General features: G+C 40.8%; 2 protein-coding genes across 2 annotated transcripts in view; one reads left to right on the top strand and one right to left on the bottom strand.

Moving 5' to 3' along the window:
• LOC139007354 (alpha-2-macroglobulin-like) overlaps positions 1 to 2,941 on the bottom strand; it is a 55,678-nt gene extending 52,737 nt beyond the window's left edge. The window contains exon 1 of the mRNA XM_070410708.1: positions 2,844 to 2,941. Coding sequence (XP_070266809.1) covers positions 2,844 to 2,926 — 83 coding nt within the window. The 5' untranslated portion in view covers positions 2,927 to 2,941. The remainder of the gene's footprint in view (positions 1 to 2,843) is intronic.
• Positions 2,942 to 19,342: 16,401 nt separating this feature from the next.
• On the top strand, positions 19,343 to 20,560 carry LOC139005687 (eukaryotic initiation factor 4A-III-like). The gene has a single exon (XM_070407896.1). The coding sequence runs from the start codon at positions 19,343 to 19,345 to the stop codon at positions 20,558 to 20,560; it is 1,218 nt and encodes a 405-aa protein (XP_070263997.1).
• Positions 20,561 to 20,608: the final 48 nt, after the last annotated feature.

Genomic DNA, 20,608 nt, shown 5'->3' with positions numbered 1-20,608 from the left:
AATGAATCAATTTACAGAACTTTCATTGAGTATCTATATTATATCTATATCTGTATTTATCTATCTATCTATCTAACTATCTATCTATCTATCTATCTATCATCTTCAACAGCCCTGAGAAAAATGGTATGGCAAGTACTTGCTTTCCACTTTACAGATGTGGAATCTGAGTGTTAAAGCAAGTGAGTCATTAATTTAAAGTTTCAGTTGTGGTAAGCAACTAATGAAATCATAGGGTGTTACATAACCCTGGATGTTTGCATTTTAAATATTTGCCTTTCAACTCCTGGCTAGACAATGGCTCCACTCAAAAATGGTCTTCTAAGTGATTGACTTTTGAGTCTTGGTAACTCATGAGCAAAACAGAAACGTTTCCAATACCCTCATATATACTTTTATTGACCCTGTAGTTTTCAAACATTTTTAAATTTAGTTTATTAGGTGACATTGGTTAACAGAACCATACAGGTTGCTAATGCCCTGTTCCACCTCCCCCAGCCCCCTTTCCTTTTGGATATCACTGGACTGTTACAGCTTAATCCTTTCACCAAGGATTTTTGTTTACAGAACTCATAATAAATTTTAAACAGCATGCAATCCTTACATATTTTCAAGAAAACATTGAGCCTGCAACCTGGACATGTGCCCTGACCAGGAATCTAACCATGACCTCTTGATTCATAGGTGTACGCTCAACTACTGTGCCACAGCTGCTGGGCTTTATGATGATATTTTAAGATAAAACATATTCTTGTATAAGTTTTTCATGGAATTTTAAATATCATAGAAATAAGATACCCAATATAACTTATTTTAAGAACAAATCAATGCTCAGTGGGTATGGCTCAGTGGTTGAGTGTCGACCCATGAACCAGGAGGTCACAGTTCAATTCCTGATCAGGGCATATGCCCGGGTTTCCAGGCCTGATCCACAGTAAGGGGCATTCAGGAGGCAGCTGATTGTAACTCTCTTTCATCATTGATGTTTCTATCCCTCTCTCCCTCTCTCTTCCTTTCTGAAATCAATACAAATTTTAAACATATTTTAAAAAAAGAAATAAAAATGTTTTTGTTGTAATGATCACAAATTCAACATCTTTCCCCTTTTCCTATGTAAATTTAACTCTTCTCTTAAATGTAGTGTGACTCTAAAGTTGTAAATATTGAACATTTTCTTCTGGATTCAGTTATTTTCAAAGGTCTTACTCATATAACAAAATATATCAAAACAAATTAATATATTGTAAATTACAGTGGGGCCTTGACTTATGAGTTTAATTCGTTCCGTTACGGAGCTCGTAACTCAAATTACTCCTATGTCAAATCACTGTGATGTCCACTGTGCCAACTAGCGGTGGAGTATCTAAAGCTGGCTCGTAACCCGAATTTTAGCTCGCAACTCAACTCAAAGCAAAAAATCGGCCGAGAGACGGCTCGTATCTCAAAAAACTCATTTGTCGGGACACTCGTAAGTCAAGGCCCCACTGTATAATGCATATGTATTAGATATAAAATAAAAATAATTTTGAAGCACATCTTTAAAAGAATGATGTGTTTTTAAAATGTATCTATGGATAGGTATTCCTTGTTGCAAGAATTAAAAAAGGTCTAACATTAATTCTGTTGCTATTTTTGATATGTATGATGTACCATGAAAAATTATTCATATATAAGTAAGTATATAGATAAAACAATTATATCCTTATTAGCAGTTCTTGTAAATCTTCTACATTAGATGCTAGAAATCACCCGTGCCCTATTATCAAGAATTGCTTCACCCAGCCGGCATGGCTCAGTGGTTGAGCATTGACCTATGAACCAGGAGGTCACAGTTAGATTTCTGATCAGGACATATGTCAGGGTGCAGGCTCGATCTGCAGTGGGGGTGTGCAGGAGGCAGCTGATCGATGACTCACTCTCATCATTGTGTTTCTATCCCTCTCTTCCTTTTCCTTCCTCTCTGAAATCAACACATATATTTTAAAATAGAATACAGCAACACCAATTTGTTAAAAAAAAAAAAAGAATTGCTTCTAATCATCTGTCAGCTGGTTATTTCCTTTAGGTCTTCCTTCAGTTTTGTTGAAACAAAAAATTGTCACCACATGATGTACCAAAGGATTTTTTCACCCTTTCCTTAGAATCCTTTGTTTTCTCAAAAATCAACATCAGTATTTCCAATTGTTTATTTCTTTGGCACCCTGAAGATTTTTATACTCCAGGACAATGCTCCACAGTAACTAACATTTGACTGAGGGAGAGATTTGTTTTTCTCTCATAAAGTGGAAGATGGGTAATTAAGAAAGGGGAGGTGAGGAAGGATAAATAGCACGGTCTCCAGCAGATCAATATGAATGTGAGAATCTGAAAGCTGATTCCATTAAAACTATCCATTTTGAATGCCCCTTAGAAAGTGCTAGTATATCCATGGATAATTTAGAAATTCAGAGTTCCAGAGAATTTGAAAAAAAAATAGTTAAGAAAAACTAAAGAATAAATAAACCAGATTCATAAAATATCATCGTTGAAAGAGACCTTAGAGATAAGAAGGTGACAGTTTCATAAGGAAGACAAATGAATGATATAAAGAAGAATCTAAAATAAAGGAAAGAATTCTTTTTTTAACTCTTAAAAGTGCATTTTAATGAACCAAGCAAGAGTTTAAAACATATATATATATATATATATATATATACACACACACACACACACACACACACACATATATATATATATATATATATATATATATATATGGTTGCTCCACAGAGTATTTCAATTCAAAGCAGAAAAAAAAAAGGAAGGAAAGGACTCTTTAAGTTTATGCTCTATGGGAAACTCACGGTTGTCCAGAAACTGAGGCATCTGCATGCAGGAAGACCAGAAAAAGGACAATAAGACTTGGATGGAGTTTGTTCTTCTCCATGCTGCTGGGAGAAGGAACCTGAGGAGACCAGACTGTATTGTGCCCGACTCCCTCTAGTTGGTCTGGTCTCAAGCCTTCCTCAGAACAACCAGGCTTTTTGTTGCTCTCTGAACAAACAGGAAGTTCCACCCCCACCAGATGTCTAAACAAACTAAAAGTCTCTGCATGTTCTCTGGAAGGGTCATTGCGCCCAGGGGCCTAATTTCAGTAAAGGGGTCAAGGTTAATTCCTGGCGGGCTAACTAGAATTCTTGGAGGTATAAAACCCACATTCCTGTAAGTGCTCCCTTTCTCTGAGTTTTACTATAAAGCAGCTAATCGGCTTTTAAATCCCTGCTCTCTTTTACTCTCTCCTTCCATTACCCCATAGCACTTTTTATGGCATTCCTCACGTCTTTTGCATGAACAGTTGGTCAGGGAAACAACAATTTAAGCAATTCTGGACAGGCTCAAAGTAGATATTTTCCTGCAAGTCAGTGAGCCTGCAAGTCTTCTGTTTCATATGCCTACCTTAAGTGTTGAAGCAGTTTCAGAATTCAGTAGTCCTCTGTGGAAATGACAATGGATTCAACTAATAGGTTTTTGACTTTAGGGATATCACTGGATTGCAGATGAAGAGCCAGTCCTGGAAGAATGATAACTGAAAATATTTTCCTGTATTAAAACAGTGAAAAGATGAAAGGAGAGGTAGCCAGACTTCAAAAACAAACTTGGACCTACTGTGCCTAACAAAGATCTCAGTTGCCTTCACCATCAACTATGCAAACACATTTTGTTACTGACTTTTAAATATGCTGCTCCTTATCATCTTTAATCACATAAACTATTTCATCCATTAGTTCATCCACCTATTTGTTTTTTTAAATAAGGACTTTACAGCCTTGTCGGGGTAGGTATCATGTAAAATCATGGAAATAGAATGGGCACTGATACATTTGTATAGGTGAGAGATGATGGCATTTTGAACTAGGGTATTCATAATGAGCTGGAAAAGAGGTTGACAGATGTATATTATCTTTAAAAGGTAAAATTGTAATATACAATGAATATAGGAATGTGACTGATAAAGAAGAATGTGCTTTTCAATTTTCCTGGCTGGTCACTGAGTGAATTGTGTTGCCTTTAACTGATTGAGTAAAACAGGAAACAGGGTGGGAACAGAAGGATAGGGTGGCGACTGAAAGTTGGAAAGATAGAGTCTAGTTTTAGAAAGTACTTGTGGGATATTCAAGTATTAATATTCACAGGGGTTTTATCATTTTCATCTAGAGTTTAGAGCAGTGTGGTCTAATAGAAATAAATGTGACCTCTTATGTAACTACTTTTTCTAGTAGCCACATTAAACAAACAACAAGAGCCCCACCAGTGTGGCTCAGAGGTTGAGCATTGACCTATGAACCAGGAGGTCATTGTTCGATTCACAGTCAGGGTACATGCCTAGGTTGTGAGCTCCGTTCCCCGTAGCCAGTGTGTAGGAGGCAGCCAGTCAATGATTCTCTCTCATTGATGTTTCTATTTCTTTTTCCCTCTTTCTTCACACACCAAAAAAGATGTCTTCTTTCAAAAAAGTGTCTAATAGGTCCTTTGCCCGTTTTTGATTGGATTATCTTCCTTCTGTTAAGTTGTATGAGTTCCCTATAAATTTTGGAGATTAAACCCGTATCAGTATTCTCACAATCAGTTGGCCTGGAGGTCAAGTAGTAATTACCTACAACAATCAAGGCTTGACTACAACAAGACTGCTCACAGAGACCACAAGGGGGTGCACCAAGAGTGTCTACCTCAGGTAACTGGGACACTTAACACGGAAAGCCATTCTATTGACACAGCGAAGCATAAAAAAAATGCCAAGACAAAGAAAGAGGCCACAAAGGACAGAACCGGAGGAAAGCAGGTTACTGGATATAGAATTCAAAACCACATTTTTGAGGTCTCTCAAGAGGCTGCTAGAGTCTGTCAATAAACTTGATGAGATGTACAGGAAATCTAATGAGACCCTCGATGGTGTGATAAAGGACCAACTAGAAAGTAAGCATACACTGACTGAAATAAAGAATATTATACAGACTCCCAACAGCAGACCAGAGGAGTGCAAGAATCAAGTCAAAGATTTGAAATGCGAGGAAGCAAAACACACCCAACCGGAAAAGCAAAATGAAAAAAGAATCCGAAAGTGTGAAGATAGTGTAAGGAGCCTCTGGGACAGCTACAAGCGTACCAACATCAGAATTATAGGGGTGCCAGAAGATGAGAGAGAGCAAGATATTGAAAACCTATTTGAAGAAATAATGACAGAAAACTTCCCCTACCTGGTGAAAGAAATAGACTTACAAGTCCAGGAAGCGCAGAGAACCCCAAACAAAAGGAATCCAAAGAGGACCACACCAAGAAACATCATAATTAAAATGCCAAGAGCAAAAGACAAAGAGAGAATCTTAAAAGCAGCAAGAGAAAAACAATCAGTTACCTACAAGGGAATACCCATACGACTGTCAGCTAATTTCTCAACAGAAACTATGCAAGCCAGAAGGGAGTGGCAAGACATATTCAAAGTGATGAATACCAAGAACCTACAACCAAGAGTACTTTACACAGCAAAGCTATCATTCAGAAGTGAAGGTCAGATAAAGAGCTTCACAGATAAGAAAAAGCTAAAGGAGTTCATTACCACCAAACCAGTATTATATGAAATGCTGAAAGGTATCCTTTAAGAAGAGGAAGAAGAAGAAAAAGGTAATGATACAAATTATGAACAACAAATACACATCTATCAACAAGTGAATCTAAAAATCAAGTGAATAAATAATCTGATGAACAGAATAAACCTGTGAATATAATAGAATCAAGGGCATAGAAAGAGAGTGGACTGACTATTCTCGGGGGGGGGGGGGGGGGGGGGAAGGGGTGTGGGGGGTGTGGGAAGAGACTGGACTAAAATTGTACACCTATGGATGAGAACAGTGGGTGGCGGGGGTAAGGGCAGAGGGTGGGGTGGGAACCGGGAGGAGGGGAGTTATGTGGGGAAAAAAGAGGAACAAATGTAATAATCTGAACACTAAAGATTTAATTATATAAAAAAAAACACCCTTATCAGAGATAACATTGGCAAATATGTTCTCCCATGCAGTGGGCTTTCTAGTTGTTTTGTTGATGGTTTTTTTCGCTGTGCAGAGGCTTTTTATTTTGATGTAGTCCCATTTGTTTATTTTCTCTGTAGTTTTTATTGTCACAGGAGTTGTATCGTTAAAGATATTGCTACGACAAATGTATGCTATTTTGCTGCCCATGGCTTCTTCTAGGATTTTTATTTATCCATTTTGAGTTTATTTTTGTGTATGATGTAAGTTGGTGATCTAGTTTCATTTTTTTTGCATGTATCTGACCAATTTTCCCAACACCATGTATTGAAGAGACTGTCCTGACTCCATTGTATGCTCTTGCCTCCTTTGTCAAATAGTAATTGAGCATAATGGCTTCGGTCAATCTCTGGTTTCTCTGTTCTGTTCCACTGGTCTATATGTCTGTTCTTGTGCCAGTACTAGGCAGTTTTGAGAACAGTGGCTTTGTAGTATAGCTTGATATCTGCTGTTGTGATTGCTCCAATTTTGTTCTTCTCTCTCAAGATTGCTACAGCTATTCAGGGTCTTTTTTTATTCCAGATGAATTTTTGGAGATTTTGTTCAATGTCTTTGAAGTATGCCATTGGTATTTTAATGGGGATTGCATTGAATCTACAGATTGCCTTTGTGTAGTATGGACATTTTAATGACGTTGATTCTGTCAATTCATGAACAAGGTATATTCTTTCATTTGTTTATGTCTTCCTCTATCTCTTTTTTCAGCATCCTGTGATTTTCTGAGTACAGGTCCTTTACCTTCTTGGTTAAATTTATTCCCAGGTATCATTTTTTAAAATTTTAAAATTTTTTATTTTCTTTATTGATTAAGGTATTACATATGTGTCCTTATCCCTCCCTTACCTTCCCATCCCCCCACTCATGCCCTCACCCCCCTGGTGTCTTTGTCCATTGGTTAGGCTTATATGCATGCATACAAGTCTTTTGGTTGATCTCTCCCCCTAACCCCCACCCTCCCCTACCTACCCTCTGAGTTTTGACGTTCTGATCGATACTTCTCTGTCTCTGGATCTGTTTTGTTCATCAGTTTATGTTGTTCATTATATTCCACAAATGAGTGAGATCATGTGATATTTATCTTTCTCTGATTGACTTATTTCGCTTAGCATAATGCTTTCCAGGACCATCCATGCTGTTGCAAATGGTAGTATTTTTAGGTATCTTAATATTTGTTGTCACAATGGTAAATGGGATTGTTTTTCAAGTTTCTCTTTCTGTGAGAATATAATGAACAACATAAATAGAACCAGAGTCATAGAAGCATTGAACAGACTGTCCAACCTATGAGGAAAGGCCGCGGGTGAGGGGATAAGAGATCAACCAAAGGACTTGTATGCATGCATATGAGCATAACCAATGGGCACACGGCGGGGGGGGGAGGGGGTGTGAGGGCATGTGCTGGGGGATGGGGGTGGCCGGGGAGAGGTCACTGGGGAAAATGGAGACCTACATAATATTTTAAACAATAAAGAATTAAAAGAACACACACACCAAAAAGACACAGATTGATTTTAATATTGTTTTACTTAGCTCAATATATCCAAAATATTGTTTCAACATTTAATCATTATAAAAATCAATGAGACACTTTACATATTTTTTGTACTAAGTCTTTGAAATCTGGTGCAGGGTCTCTACCTACAATGCATATCAATTTAGACCAGCCACATTTCAAGCGCCTAATCACCCAGGTAGCTACTGGTTACCATATTTGACACTGTAGACTTCTCAAATTATAGGTCACCATTATAGTGGGTTATGATAGCATAATTGCTGAGTCATGACCAGGATTTTAAAAGATGAACTAGAATATAAAGAAGAGAAAATATGGTTTATCAAAAAGTGTAAGTAAAAATATTGATTTGGAAAATACCTGTTTCACATAATTTTAGCAGAAACTGCTGGTTGCATCCTACTACCCCTTCTCCAATTCTATTAATAATGGAACTTCAGTCCTAACTGGTTTGGCTCAGTGGATAGAGCGTCAGCCTCTGGACTTAAGGGTTCAGGTTTGATTCCAGTCAGGGGCATGTACCTTGGTAGTGGGCAAATCCCCAGAGGGGGTGTGCAGGAGGCAGCTAATTGATGTTTCTCTCTCATTGATGTTTCCAACTCTCTATCCCTCTCCCTTCCTCTGTAAAAAAGTCAATAAAAAAATAACGGAACTTCTGAGTTTTAGCTGGCCACAACTGTGTTTTATTTCTCTCTGGAAGTGGGCATGGCTATGTTCTGGTGATTGGAGTGAGAGAGGAAGTGATGTATGCAACTTTCAGTTCAATGCTTTAAAAAGGAAGGGTTATTCATAGCAGCACAATTTACAATACCTAAGATCAGAAAACAGCCCAAGTGCCCCTCAGTAGATGAGTGGATAAAAAAGCTGTGATATATTCACACCATGGAATTTTTTAAAAAAATTAAATCTTTATTGTTCAGATTATTATAGTTGTTCCCCCCCCCCCCCCCATAGCATCCCTATACCCGGTTCCCACCCCACCCTCTGCCCTTACCCCCGCCACCCACTGTTCTAATCCATAGGTGTACAATTTTAGTCCAGTCTCTTCCCACACCCCCCACACCCCTTCCCCCCCCCCCCCCCCCCGAGAATAGTCAGTCCACTCTCTTTCTATGCCCTTGATTCTATTATATTCACAGGTTTATTCTGTTCATCAGATTATTTATTCACTTGATTTTTAGATTCACTTGTTGATAGATGTGTATTTGTTGTTCATAATTTGTATCATTACCTTTTTCTTCTTCTTCCTCTTCTTAAAGGATACCTTTCAGCATTTCATATAATACTGGTTTGGTGGTAATGAACTCCTTTAGCTTTTTCTTATCTGTGAAGCTCTTTATCTGACCTTCACTTCTGAATGATAGCTTTGCTGTGTAAAGTACTCTTGGTTGTAGGTTCTTGGTATTCATCACTTTGAATATGTCTTGCCACTCCCTTCTGGCTTGCATAGTTTCTGTTGAGAAATTAGCTGACAGTCGTATGGGTATTCCCTTGTAGGTAACTGATTGTTTTTCTCTTGCTGCTTTTAAGATTCTCTCTTTGTCTTTTGCTCTTGGCATTTTAATTATGATGTTTCTTGGTGTGGTCCTCTTTGGATTCCTTTTGTTTGGGGTTCTCTGCGCTTCCTGGACTTGTAAGTCTATTTCTTTCACCAGGTAGGGGAAGTTTTCTGTCATTATTTCTTCAAATAGGTTTTCAATATCTTGCTCTCTCTCTTCTTCTGGCACCCCCATAATTCGGATGTTGGCATGTTTGAAGTTGTCCCAGAGGCTCTTTGCACTATCTTCATATTTTTGGATTCTTTTTTCTTTTTCTTTTTCCAGTTAGGTGATTTTTGCTTCTTCGTATTTCAGATCTTTGACTTGATTCTTGTGATCCTCTAGTCTGCTGTTGGGAGTCTGTATAATATCCTTTATTTCAGTCAGTGTATGCTTAATTTCTAGTTGGTCCTTTTTCATAACCTCAAGGGTCTCACTAGATTTCTTGAGGGTCTCACTACATTTATCGGCAGTCTCACTAGATTTCTTGAGGGTCTTACTAAATTTATCAGTGGTTTCTAGAAAATTCTTGAAAAACCTTAAAAGTGTGGTTTTGAACTCTATATCCAGTAGTTTGCTTTCCTCCATTTCTGTCATTTGTGATCTGTTTCTTTGTCTTCACATTTTTTATGCTTCTCTGTGTTGGTAGAGCGGCTTTCTGTGTTAGGTGTCCTCTAGGGCCCAGTGGCTCAGCCTCCCCAATTACCTGAGGTGGACGCTCTTGGTGCACCCCTTTGTGGGCACTGGGCACAGTCTTGTTGTAGTTAAATCTTGATTGTTGTAGGTATCACTGGGAGGAATTGACTTCCAGGCCAATTGCCTGTGAGAATCAGCCGTGTCTGCAGTGGGAGAACTTCTGAGCTGGAGACAACCTTCATGGGCAAGAGTTGCTTCAGTGGGGCTTTGGTGCTCACTGAGTCTTCCCCCTGAGTGTGTCCCTTATGGATCTGAGGAGTTGTAATCTGGATGTTCCACTCTGACCAGTGGGTACACTGGCTCTTGGATGTCTAAGGAGGTGCTAAGTTAGCCTCTGCCTGAGGCTACCAAGCAGGAGCTATGGAGAGATTCCTCTTCTTTGTTTGGGGTTTGGAGGTGCCCAGATGAGGCCCAGCTGTGAAGCAATGGAAGCTGCTGGGGGGCTTTGGACCTTCTTTTGGAAGTTTTGGGTCTCTCTGATTCAGCTGCAGTTTGTTAGGTAATTTTCAGGTTGCAAAGGGCCAGGCCTTTCATATGCAAAAGCCTCTGTGTACAGCTTTGGTGGGTTGGGGTCTCAGGGGATCAACAGGGCAGAGCAAGCAGCTATGGCTGCTCCCCAGTCCTACCCTAAGAGGCCCTGCATCTCCGTGTCCCGGTAATCACTTCAAGCACCTCTGAGAGAAAGCCTCCCTCGAGTTCTGCCCAATGCCAGACCGTCCAGTTTCTCCCCTAGGAGTCTGGGTCCCCAGAGACTCACCCAGAACTGGAGTTCAGAGCAGTTTCTCTTTTATTGGGAGCTTGAGATTTCCTCCTGATTGAAAAAGACAACAGTGTCCTCAGCTGTCAGCCCTCTCCACTTGTGTCGCGTCCTCAGCTGCCAGTCCTTTCCTCGTGCGCCGCGTCCTCAGCTGCCAGCCCTTTCCTTGTGTGCCTCCGTACCTCTGCACTTTACTACCACATTGCACCTCCTGAGTCTCAGTGTTTTTCTCTTTCCTTCTAGTTGTAGAATTTCCACTCAGCCAGCCTTCCTGTGGTTCTGGATGATGCCCGTTCCGTCTTTTAGTTGTATTTTTGTAGTGGTTGTGCGAGGCAGCAATTTCCAGTGTTTACCAATGCCACCATCTTGGTTTCTTTGTCTACACCATGGAATGTTATGCAGCAGTAAAAAAGAAGGAACTCTTACCCTTTGAGACAGCATGGATGGCCCTGGAGATTATTATGGTAAGCCAAATAAGCCAGTCAGAGCAAGACAAGTAACAGATGATCTCACCCATATGTGGATGGAATCTAATGAACAAAATAGATCAAAAGACATAAACCATGGAACACACTGAGGAATCTCAGAGGGAAGTTGGGAGAGGGTGGGTAGATAGAAAGAGATTAACCAAATAATTTATATGCATATATACATAACCCACAGACACAGACAATAGGGCAATAGGGTAGTAAAGGCCGGGGGGGCAGGGCGAAGGCTGGGCTAGAAGGGGTCAATGAGGAAAAAGAAATACATTTATATAACTTTCAACAATAAAGGTAAATAATAAAAAAGAAAGGATTAGATTTGGTGCTACTTCTTTCTTCTTTCCTACTGGATGTAATGTAGACAGGATGATTATAGTCAGAACTTCCACCATAGGCCATCAGATGGGAGCCACATGACAAAAATGGCAGAATAACAAGTAAGACACTCTTTCAGTCCCTGGATCATCTAGACTGGATTTTCACTTAAAAGAAAAAAAGAGTTCTCTTATCTAAGCCATTGCATTTTGAGATCTCTTTGTTAAAGCAGGAGAACTTATACCTTAACTAACATAATTTCTCTTTCTTTATCACTCTCTCCATCTCAATTATCTCTATCCATTGTAACTATGAGTGTCCTAGATAACAATGTAAAAAACTTACATTGTGAAAATATGATTACAGTGTTATATTTATATTGTGAACTGACGACTGAAAATGTACAAAATTTATTATTGTGGGTTAAAGTTAAAGCAAACTGAACACTACCAGTTTACAAGATTTAGCCTACTTATATAGATTAAAGATTTACCAGCTCATTGGGAGAGCTGATGCTATTGAAATAGATGATAACACCCAGGTAGGATATGTTGATGAAAAAAGAAAGAGCACAGGGCAGAGCCCAAGGAATTCCACTGTCTAGGCGAACAAGAAGGGACAGAGTGAAAGGGAGAAGTACCCAGGAAAGTAGACATCTGTGAATCCCAAAGAAGGGACAATATTAAGAAAAAATAGTCAAGAGAAGATTTTTACTAATCAGAGTAATTGAGGCTTTAGCCAGGACATTCGAATAATAATTTTAAAAAAGCATTTCAAAAGTTTGCATGACTTTATAATGTGTTAATTCAAAATATAACAGAATTTAAATTGTTTTTAACAAACTATAAATAAGTACTTATTTGTCAGATTGGTTACTAAAAGTAAGAGGGGGACAATAACAGCGTTCACGTGGTGCCTTATGACGAATTACAGAGATGATCTGTAAAGATGGTATTGCTAAATCCCTAAATCAATTGCTAAATCTATTCATCTCAAATGCCACAATGAAGTAAAATGATAGGTTGTGATTATTTTTCTGTTGCTGGATTTAGGAACAAGGAACATATCAGAACCCAGCTATTTCAGTGTCTGGGTAAGGCAGAAGCGGCACCACTTCAATATAATCATAGCTACAGAGGAAAGTTTTATCTAAGTGATCCATTCAGCTCTCTCTTTCTCTCTCTCTCTGGAACATGCCCTCACCTTTCCCACTTTTTCTTCCATGAGGCATAGTTTTATTTGCCTTTCTTCTTCTAAGCCATGAGGGCCCTTCTTTTGAACTCCATAACTTGTTTTCTAAGCCCACGCAGCCCAGCTGGCTCACTTCTTCTACAGCGCATAGCTCCCATCTCTGTGACTTTCTAAATAAACTTTTGCTTGTAAAGTTAAAGAAAAAAGGGCTCTGTTTACTAAGATGAAACTTTATCTTCTTGGGAAGAGGGAAAACAAGCTTGACTGACACCTAAGTCCTACTTCCTGACTCAGCCTGGATAATGGCTCTGAGCTGTTTCCTTGTAAAAAAAATATGGGAGTAATATACCTGTGCCATCTGTCACCTCCATGGGGTAGTACACAAGAAGCTATCTATATGTAACAGAGTTTTAAACCTGTAAATCTTATTGTATCAGTGAAAGTTAATATTTATATTTTGAATCTTAATAACTGAGGAAGAGGTCTATTTCATACCTACTCTGGGCTTTGGTATAAAATGGCATCCAAATAAAGAAACTTAGGTTTCTTAAGTAACAAGTCCTTGACAGAAAAGAGAGAGCACAACTTGGACAAGTTCTATAAAACTTTGAAGTATTTAGCGAAAACTTAGTTAGAAAGCTGAGGTAAAGGAGTAAAAGAGAAAAGAAAAATGAAGGCAGTTCATAGAAAATAAAGTAAGGGAACAAAATGTAGAAGAACACATGCCATTAAGAACAGAGGAGGATTCTGTGGGAATTGAGAAAAATTGGATTAGAATGTATATGGGCCTTAATAGAAATAGGAAAAACATTTTCCTTGTACTGATGTAGTGCTTGGCAGAAACTGAATACATCTTCTCTAATGGTACCTATTGTTAGACTTACTTCTCTTTGCCTGAGAAAACAGAATATTTAGACTAGTGTAGTTCCTAGCACTAATGATAATGAGGGACATTTCAGCTGTTTACATATATTTTATTTTTTATTTTTAATATTTATTTATTTATTTATCCTCACCTGAAGATATGTTTACTGATTTTAGAGAGAGGGGAAGAGATTGAGAGAGAAAGAGAGAGAGAAATATTTATTGGCTATTTTATCTTTGCTTATTATAGGATTTCATTAGGTGGCTATTTTATGTTACCAGCTTGTTATAAGCTCCCTCCCTCCCTCCCTTCCTGTCCCCCCCCTTTGTCTCTTTCTTCCTTTCTCTTATTTCATTTAAAGATGGTTGCAAGAAGCAAGACTATTTAGTTGCTAAAAACTACATAGTCTGACACATTGTAGGCATTTAATAAAAATAAATATTTATTAAATACAATTATATTAAAATCAATATTATATTGATGCAAATATATATTACTAGAATTCCATTGCACGAAGATTTGCACAATAGGCCTTCCTTCTTCTGGCTGCTTGCACAAGTTTTCCTCCGGCACCCGGGACCCAGGCCTTTGGTCCAGCCACAGCGGAGAAGCCAAGCCTCCAGGCCAGGCTTCTCCGCTGCAGCCGCAGTGAGGCTTGACTGCAGCCACAGCAGATAAGCCAAGCCTCTTTAGTCTTCAGTCTTAGCTCCATGCCTGTGTATGCAAATTAACCACCATCTTTGTTGGGTTAATTTGCATAGTTGTTCTGATTGGCTGTTGGGTATAGCGGAGTGACAGAAATTTGCATGTTTCTCTTTTATTAGTGTAGATTGTTGAAAGCTATTGCCTATTCATAGCCATTAGTTGATGATAAATTCATTAGTTTATTCAGTAAACATTATAAATTCTATTGGTGACAATGTAAGCACAAATATATGGTCAGTAGTATTTGAGGAGAGATATATTGAAGAAAGTATTTTTAAAATTTTTTCAAACATTTCTCTAATTATAAAAATAATGCACATTTACCATGAATACATAGGCATAAAGATAATAGAAAAAAAAACATGAGTTTCTACTCTATTTCCAGTTCATAAAAATTATTGTATATAATAATAATATATATAAAAGTTAAGATGTGGATTTTTTTTCTTTTTCAAAACCATCCTTACCTTTATGAAATGTACAGTTCAGTAGTATTAAACATATTTTCACTTTTGTAGAACAAATTTCCAGAACTTTTTAATCCTGAAATCTGAAACTCTATACCAGGGGTGGGCAAACTTTTTGACTCGAGGGCCACAATGGATTCTTAAACTGGACCTGAGGGCCGGAACAAAAGCATGGATGGAGTGTTTGTGTGAACTAATATAAATTCAAAGTAAACATCATTACATAAAAGGGTATAGTCTTTTTTTTTTTTTTTTTAGTTTTATTCATTTCAAACGGGCCGGATCCAGCCCGCAGGCCATTGTTTGCCCACGGCTGCTCTATACCCATTAAAACAACAACTCCCTTTCCCCCCTACCCTAGCTACTGATAACTGCTATTCTACTCTCTGTTTCTATGGCTTTGATCCTTAAAATACCTCATATAAGTGGAATCATACAGCATTTTCCTTTTTGTGGTTGGTTTATTTCACTTACATATGTCCTCAAGGTTCATCTAGGCTGCAACATGTGACAGCATTTTTTTCCTTTTTAAGGCTAATATTCCATTGTATGTTGTTGTCACATTTTGTTTATTCATTCATCCATCAATGGACATTTAATTTGCTTCTGACTTTTGGGTATTGTGAATAGTGTTGTTATGAATATGGTTGTGCTAATATCCTTTTGAGACCTTTTCATTTTTGGGGATATATATACATGTATATATATCCAGAAGTAAGGATCATATGGTAGTTCTAGTTTTATTTTCTTGAGGAATTACCATATTGTTTTTCATAGTGTTTGCTTTTTTAACAATCCCACTGACAGTGTACAAGATTCCAATTTTTCCAGTTTTTTGATAGTAGCCATCCTAATGTGCATGAGGTGATATCTCATTGTTTGTGTTTTGTGTGTGTCCTTCTTCTGCTATTTATTTCCAGTTTATTACTTTATTTTTCAGTTACAGTTTATAGTTTATATTCAATATCATTTTGTATTAGTTTTAGGTATACAGCATAGCAGTTAGACAATCATGTACTCTAGAGAGTAATCCCCTCCCCCCCAATATGTTAAGTACTCACCTGGTTCCACCCAGGGTTATTACAATACTAGTAGCCCAGTGCACGAAATTCATGCACATTAAAAGGGAATGAATTGCCCTAACCAGTTTGGTTCAGTGGATAGAGCATCAGCCTGAGGACTCAAGGATCCCGGGCTTGATTCTCGTCAAGGGCTTGTACCTTGGTTGCAGGCACATCCCTAGTGGGGAGTGTGCAGGAGGCAGCTGATCGATGTTTCTCTCTCATTGATGTTTCTAACTCTCTATCCCTCTCCCTTCCTCTCTATAAAAAATCAATAAAAAATATATTTTTAAAAAGGAATTAATTAGCAGTGATATTTTAATATTGCTATTTGCCCTTTCTCTATAATAGAAGTGTGAGAAATGAAAGGAAATTAGTAAAATGTATATGAAAATAATATATAAATTTATTAATAAACAAACAGTAACAAAAGGATATAACAACAGAGGCATGATATAAAAATGACAGAAACATGATATGAAAACAAAATATTATATGAAAACAACAAAACATGATATAAAAACAACAGTGATGCAAACAGTGACTGATAAACTGATTAAACTTATTCTAATATCTCCCTGTACACCACGGTAACAGTGAAAACACTTTCAGAGTGCTTGAATTGGTCATTTATATTGAGAATGAAAGGTTCTTCCACCGAGAAGTTAATTTGCAGCAATTCCTGTAGACGCTGTGGGTAAAACAGTACCACCACAACCTCTAATATAATGTATTAAAACTTTATTGTGAGGAGCCGCTACAATGTTTTGGACAGGTTCAAGCCTTGGATTGATGAGAGGTCACAGTCCTCTTATTGCCACGTGCAAGTCCCAGCTTGGAGGGCAGGGCCCTCCCAGCACAATTATAGCCAACAGCTATAGTTGTAAGCTTGAACCAATGGCCCAAACACGTGGGTGATGTAGGCTTGATAGAGTTCAAGAGCATGTAGTTGAGTAGGATTGAAAACCAGGGGAATGTTGTAAACATCTTGGTCACACCCTTACTTTGCCTGTGGCATCTGCTATAAAATAAAGACATGGCTGAGGGCATGGTCCCACCCAGACCCAGATTTTATTCTCTTGTCTGTCTTTTCTAACCCTTTCAGCCGCCCCCACTCAGGTTCACCCATGGCCGTGCTGGCACGGCACACTTTATAAAGATATGCCTCCACGCTCCGAGGGTGGGTTCCTGCCTCTAACCTCACCCTTACAGGAAACACCTTGGGGGAGGGTGCAGCCGTTTCCAAGACGACCCCTGCAGGACTGACTTCCTTCCTCTTGGTCGCCAGACCCCGGTTGTGATGAACTCCACCCAGGGTTTTTATATAAGTAGATTATACTAACTTTTTTTAGTTTCTTCTCTTTCACTGAGTCATCACTTTTAGAACTGATGTGTAATAACCTCATTACTGTATTTAATTTCCCTCTTGGGGTCAAAGCCAATGATTGCAGTGATAATGACAGTTGCTAAACACTCAGCCCAAGGCTATTTCAGAGGGCACTGAGTTAAGGTATTCTTTAGTTTTTTTGTGTATGTTTTCAAATGGTCAATCAAGGGTAGAATATCCGCTGTTCAATCACTAGAGGAAATAATATTTTTTAATTATCTTGATTCTAGAATAATTCATGCATTGTTTTTACCTTAAATATGAAGAGTTATTTGTGTCCTGTCATTCCCTTTGTCACTATACATTTTCAAGGTAAAGATCTAGGATAATTTAATTAGCAAGATTCCCTAGCCCCTATATTTAAGGTCACTGCCTGTTAGAATCCTAACATTATATATATACTAGGGGGTGACTGGTATATGACCCATACGTGGAGTTGTCTTGTGTCAAGAGCCTAAAATCCTGGGCTGAGAAAGCCCTGTCCTGGGACTACATGCTGACAGGTCATTCCTCCTTTGTCCTGTATTGGCCCCTCTTGCCCTTATGTCAAGAGGGACCCTCTTCTCACAGTCCATTTGCCCACAGCTGTTGCCTGGGCTTTCTGTTCATGCTGAGGTTGAGGCCTCTTGGTGGCCAGTGCCATGGATCTGTCTCTCGCCCAAAGGTGTGAGCTGGGCCCTCCCTGGAGAAGAAACCTGGGTTCCCCAAGAGATGTGACGAGAGCTGGGGCCCCGCCAGCAGCCGAGGGGAGCCCAAGGCAGGTGCTGGGCATGGAGGCCACAGGGGCATAGGCTACCAAGGAGAGAGAACTGAACCTGTTGCAGGGGGGTGCTGCCCCTCCCTGATCCGCACACCTCACATCACCCTGGTTGGCCCTGGAGGATGGATTCCTCAGGGAAGGAACTACCTAAGACAGGCACAGTCGCAGAGGGGCCATTAGGAGACAACTTGGGGGTCAACAGAGGTGGGGCACAGACACTCACCCCCGCAACTTTGCAGAGGCCTGAACCCTCACCCCTTCTGGGGGAGGTCTCCTGCCCCCATGGCTGCTTTGCTTCCCACGCCCAGCTCAGATCAGGACCCAGGTAAAGACAGAGACTGGCTGACAGCAGCTGCCCTCTCACTGCAACAGGACTTGTTTCCCATTTGTACCTTGGACCACAGGGAAAGGGGCAGCTGAAGGAAAGGGCTGTGTCAGGATGCTGCCTTCTTCCCTTTCTTCTCCCTCTTTTTTCTAAACACTTCCATGCCTTGTAGTTCTTTTGCTTTCTCTTCTTTTTCTCTCTACTACCCTCCATCTCTGCCTCCTCCTTCTCCTCCCTGGTATCTTCCAAATCAGCCGACCAGAGGGCACAGCTGACTCCTACATGGACACCGACACCACCATCAAGCACGGCCCTGATGGACCCTTTGATGCAGCCCTTCAACTCGATGATGCTTTGGGAAGCCTGTTGCCAATGACACCGCCCGCTAGCCAGATCAACAAGGACAACCAAACCACTGACTTGAGGACAGCTGAAATCCCTTGACCGAAGAGGCCAGCAACCTTCTACAGGAACAAGGCTCCTTGTCCATTTCATCCACTATGTTTATAGCTATGCTCGCTATCATTGCTTGTCAGTCTTCTTCCGAATCTTAAGCAACCCAATCTGAGAGGTGGCCGCTGATTTACATGCACTATCATTTAAAAAATAAAATAGGGGGAATTTGCCGGAAGCTGGTCCATTCTTGCTGCTTGACACAGTCGCTGCAGGGAAGAAACATCTGCACAGCATATGTTTCAAGGGACCTGGCATATATGGCATACTGTTCTTAATATGTTTGCTCCCCTTCTTGGCACTATGTGTTTTAACCAAGGTCACTTCTCCAAGAAAGGTTGTTTCCCAGGTAGGGATTTTTCCCTGAAGTTAGGGAGGGAATAAAACCTCTTAACTAAGTGCAAGGCGGGTAGTTAATCACTTTAACTATGAACAATCACCCTTAAGCTACATAATCTTTACTCCCTGGAATGGAGATAAAAAACGCCCTAACCTTTGGAATAGAAATTGATAGGATTAAAATCAACTGGTATAAATACAGATGTAATAAGACAAGAAGACACAGAACTTGGCTAGGCTGCTGATCAACTGAACGCTGTCTCTGTGTCATTCCTTCATTCTTCGCCGACTCCATCCACACCTTGGGGAACCCCTGGACCTGCTGGGATTGGACCGCAACAATAACTGAGTTTCAACTTGGTAGGGAGTGCTGAATTTCATCTATCCATATCTGGTAACTAAAATTTAGTTGTTGGATGCAGGATGGTGAACTCAGGGTGGGTGCGGAAGCCGCTGCTCAAAGAGGAAGACAGGACCCAAGTGGAATTCGAGACCAGCGAGGAAGTGGATGTGACACCCACGTTCGACAGCATGGACCTGCGGGAGGACCTGCTGCGGGGCATCTACGCCTACGGGTTTGAAAAGCCATCGGCCATCCAGCAGCGCGCCATCCGGCAGATCATTAGAGGGAGAGACGTCATCGCGCAGGCTCAGTCTGGCACGGGCAAGACCGCCACCTTGAGCATTTCCGTCCTGCAGTGTCTGGACACCCAGGACCGTGAGACCCAGGCTCTGATCTTGGCCCCGACGAGAGAACTGGCCGTGCAGATCCAGAAGGGCCTGCTCGCGCTGGGCGACTACATGAAGGTGCAGTGTCACGCCTGCATCGGGGGCCCCCACGTCGGGGAGGACATCCGGAGGCTGGACCACGGGCAGCACGTGGTGGCCGGCACGCCGGGGCGTGTCTTCGATATGGTTCGGCGCAGGAGTCTGAGGACACGTGCGATCAAGATGTTGGTTTTGGATGAGGCCGATGAGATGCTGAATCAAGGTTTCAAAGAGCAGATTTACGACGTGTACCGGTACCTACCCCCGGCCACGCAGGTGGTGCTCCTCAGCGCCACGCTGCCCCACGAGATCCTGGAGATGATCAGCAAGTTCATGACGGACCCCATCCGCATCCTGGTGAAGCGTGATGAGCTGACGCTGGAAGGCATCAAGCAGTTTTTCGTGGCGGTGGAAAGAGAAGAGTGGAAATTTGACACGCTGTGTGACCTCTACGACACGCTGACCATCACGCAAGCCGTCATCTTCTGCAACACCAAGAGGAAGGTGGACTGGCTGGCGGAGAAAATGAGAGAAGCCAACTTCACGGTGTCGTCGATGCACGGGGACATGCCGCAGAAGGAGCGGGAGTCCATCATGAAGGAGTTCCGCTCCGGCACCAGCCGGGTGCTCATCTCCACCGACGTCTGGGCCCGGGGCTTGGACGTCCCTCAGGTGTCCCTGGTCATCAACTACGACCTGCCCAACAGCCGGGAGCTCTACATCCACAGGATCGGGCGGTCGGGGCGGTATGGCCGGAAGGGCGTGGCCATCAACTTCGTGAAGGACGATGACATCCGCATCCTGCGGGACATTGAGCAGTACTACGCCACGCAGATCGACGAGATGCCCGTGAACGTTGCAGATCTGATGTGAGGCGTCTGCTGCGCTGGGGACGAGTTGGCCGGGTCTGTCCCCTCAGGA

This window comes from Myotis yumanensis, unplaced genomic scaffold (assembly GCF_028538775.1).
Source record: "Myotis yumanensis isolate MYYU_CA2020_CCGP unplaced genomic scaffold, mMyoYum1.0.hap1 SCAF_3, whole genome shotgun sequence".
NCBI classification, from domain to species: Eukaryota; Metazoa; Chordata; class Mammalia; order Chiroptera; family Vespertilionidae; genus Myotis; species Myotis yumanensis.
Note: the sequence above shows the minus strand (reverse complement) of the source record. Positions and strands in the feature narration are given on the sequence as shown.

What these genes read in the sequence shown, in the direction of transcription:
- LOC139005687 (XM_070407896.1), top strand. Translation starts at nt 19,343, where the DNA reads ATGGTGAACTCAGGGTGGGTGCGGAAGCCGCTGCTCAAAGAGGAAGAC.